The sequence below is a fragment of the Protobothrops mucrosquamatus genome, unplaced genomic scaffold, assembly GCF_001527695.2.
Source record: "Protobothrops mucrosquamatus isolate PMUCROS unplaced genomic scaffold, P.Mucros_1.0 scaffold16231, whole genome shotgun sequence".
Taxonomy (NCBI): Eukaryota; Metazoa; Chordata; class Lepidosauria; order Squamata; family Viperidae; genus Protobothrops; species Protobothrops mucrosquamatus.
Window position 1 is genome coordinate 825 of NW_015401996.1, and position 3,382 is coordinate 4,206.

At 36.1% G+C, this 3,382-nt stretch overlaps 1 protein-coding gene across 1 annotated transcript; it reads left to right on the forward strand.

Annotated features, from left to right (window-relative positions):
* Positions 1–417: 417 nt before the first annotated feature.
* Positions 418–3,376, forward strand: LOC107301746 (formin-binding protein 4; the record flags this gene model as incomplete). Its single annotated transcript, XM_015830931.1, has 3 exons — positions 418–510; positions 2,941–3,077; positions 3,320–3,376. Coding segments are annotated over 3 exons (287 nt in total), but the record flags the coding sequence as incomplete, so codon positions are not given.
* Between the last annotated feature and the right edge of the window lie 6 nt (positions 3,377–3,382).

The window sequence follows — 3,382 nt, forward strand, 5'->3', positions numbered from 1 at the left end:
TGTGAAGGAAGCAATGGGATAATTTGTTAATGGTTCTTTATTTCTGCAGTCCCCAATGCTACCTCTCATACAATTCTAAAGAGTTTCAGAGTCTAGAACATTGTGTGTGTATGTGAGAGAGAGATACAAAAATGAACATCCAACAACTGAAAGAAGCTATGATTGACAAGATAGCATGGAGAGTGCTTGCCTATAGTCGCCAAGAGTAGGACATGACTGAATGGTTAAAACTACTACTATTAAAACTACTATTGCTAATAATCAGTTCCTTTGCTTCTTATGCCTTTGCTACTTTTCCTGAGAGATCTAGACAGGAAGCCTGTTTCCCTTCCTGACACCACCAATGCATGTTTTTATTATTTTTTATAGTGAGTATATTCTCTTGAAGTGTTTATTGTTTATGTTTACTTTTTCCAGATGAATTTGAAGTAACCGAAGAGGTCCCAAAAATAGCTCCAAACCCTCCTCAAGTTAACATGCCGGTTGGTCCTGTACCTGTCAAACCAACAGGTACAATATTTCTCAGTTTCATTTATAATAGTGCCTAAAGCTAAATTACAAGGATCGTGCAGTTTGCATACAACAAATTTTTAAATGTTACTTATTTAACTTTTTGTCTTACATATTTCCATTAGAATCATACAGGTAGTCCTCGATCTACGACCATTCATTCAGCAACCATAGAAAATTATAAATGAGTGGGACTAACAATAGGTCTGCAAAATTGCAGTCTTTGCAATATCTCCACAGTCACATGATTGTGATGAATGGCTCATGATTACAATATTGCATCGAGTAGTGATTGCCATGTGCAACTTTCCCTGCCATGTGCAACTTTCCCAGAAGAAAACTCGATGGGGAAGCTGGCAGGAAAGGTCACCAATTGTTCCCATTGATTTTTCTCCAGAGGAGTCCCACTATGGAGCTCCTTGACCAGCAGTGCTCATCTGCTGCCCTTACTGGCCCACTCACGCTCCCCAGTGCCTGCCTGCAGCTCTTGCTTGTCTGCCTGTGATCCTCAGCACCCGCCCATGGCCCTCACCAGCACATCCAGAGCTTTCACCAGGCTCCCCACATTCCATGCGCCCACAGCAACTCCCCCCTCTTATCCTTGTCTAAGACTCCTGCCTCTTCTCACTTAACCCATGTGGCCCTGGGGTCATGACAGTACATGGGATTGCTGTCACTAAGCAGTGCGGTCATGTGGCATTGCACTTTACAACTGCATTGCTTAATGACAACAATCCCAGCAATCTAGTTGCTGTCAACCCAAACTATAAACTGTTTGTTAAACTGATTTGTATAAAGCAAGTTGGATACAGGATTTTTACAGATTAAATACTGGAGTTATTTTTCTGAATCGATTAAAATGAAGAATATGTGCCTTTTAAATAAACAAGGAAAAAGATTCTTTGTAATTTTTTATTATATAGTAACCATTTTTAAAAGATGTAAGTCTTCCATCAGATTTTTGAAACCAGAATAATATTAATGTTCACCGTATAATTTGTCAAATACATATTTTATTTTACAAAATTTATATTTTTTCCTAATTCCAAAGGATTCATGATGGTGTACAGCAATAAAGAAAAACATAACACCTAAATCTAAATCAAAAGAAATAGTAAGCATAAAAGAAAAGCAAAGATAAAACCCATGAGAAGCACCTACAGTGTGTCAACTAGGAATAAAACATTTTTTATAACATTGAGAAAGTTCCCAAAATTTATTTCACACAATTTTATCACAAATATCAATATTATTTTGGTGATAGCAACATTATTTGAAATTCAGTTCAAACCATCAACATATATTTTTTTACTTTGCAAGGAGCTAAGATTTGTATTAGTGACATTAGTTCAAGAATCTGCACAATTCTGATTTTCTGATGTGGTTCTTGGCATTCCCCAATCATATCCTAAATTTGACTTTGCTGTTGTAACAGATTTCATGATTTAGATGAAAAGATTGCATTTTCACTGCTTTTGACACGAGGACAACCATAAGTAAAGCCATAAGCAGCTTTATTCTCTACACATTATTTTATTTATGCATTAGATTTCTATATCATCTTTTCTCCAGGAGTCAATGTGTTTTTTACATAGGGATCTCCTTTCATTTTACTTTCACAACAATTACCTTTTAAGGTAATTTGTGCTGAGTGAGAATGATTGCCTCAAGTCACAAGTCACCTAGTAAGTTTCCATGGCTGAGAGTGATCTCCCCACTCCTGCATGAATATTAACAACTATACTACACTGGCATTTAAAGTCATAATGTAATTTGTATTTTAGCTTAGCATGTTGGGTAAGCTCCACTGTTATTTGTAAACCATGGTTTTGGCTTAGATGTGCTTACATTTTTACAATTAACCAAGGTTAAGCAAATCATGGCTGAGTGGGTGTGGACCATTGTTTTGCAGAGAAACTAATTTCCATTTTTTTTTCTTTTTATAAGAAGAAGAGGGTTTCTTTTTAAAAAGCATGGTTGGTAAGATAGTATAAATTTTGCATCAGGGTTAAACTTGTTTTATCCTTTTTTGGAGTCAAGGATTTAAAAGTTCATTTTCACTTTTTTGCTTAAACATACAAAAAACTCATGCTGTGGATTTTCAGCTAAATTTTTACGATGCAGTTTGGAAAAATTTCCAGTACTGCAAAATTGGGGCTAGAAAGGTTCTGTGTAGTCCACACCTGGCCTATTATGATTCATGCTTAAAAATTCAAAATATCTTCAGGATTGGTAGAAAAAGTGTTTGCTATAGTAATAAGAACTGGTAAATCTATTTTGGGCATTTTGTAAATGAGTTATGGTGCTGGGGTGTTACAAGCTTAATATAAGGGCTTGTAACAAATTCAGACACTGAATGTTCTGTTTGGATAATTATAATGGGTTGCTGTCATGGAATGCTACATATGATAATGTTGACTTTTCTTTTAGGTGGCTTGTGTTTGCTTGGTACATATGAAGACAGCGATGATGAAGACAGCGAGATGACCGAGAAAGCAGCACAATCTGCAGATGCAAATGGAAATAATTCAGCAGACATCGATAGTACTCTGGCTAATTTTCTAGCGGTTAGTAGGAATGTTATTTTGGGTGATTAATTGACAGTCCTTGAACTAGTATAGAACATCAAAAAAAAATTCACAGTAGTACTTTACAACAGGCAAGAAAAGAGAAAAAGCATTTGAGGGATAATGTTTTTAAGCGCTGCCCGAGTGAAGTTCAAACATTTCATACAGCGATTGTACATTTTCTCTTCTAGATTGACATTAAATATATGTCCTTTAAAAATGTCCTCTTCTACTTTTTCAAGGAGATAGATGCAATTACCGCTCCTTCCCAACCTCATGAAGCCACTGTGCCAACTACAGCTCCA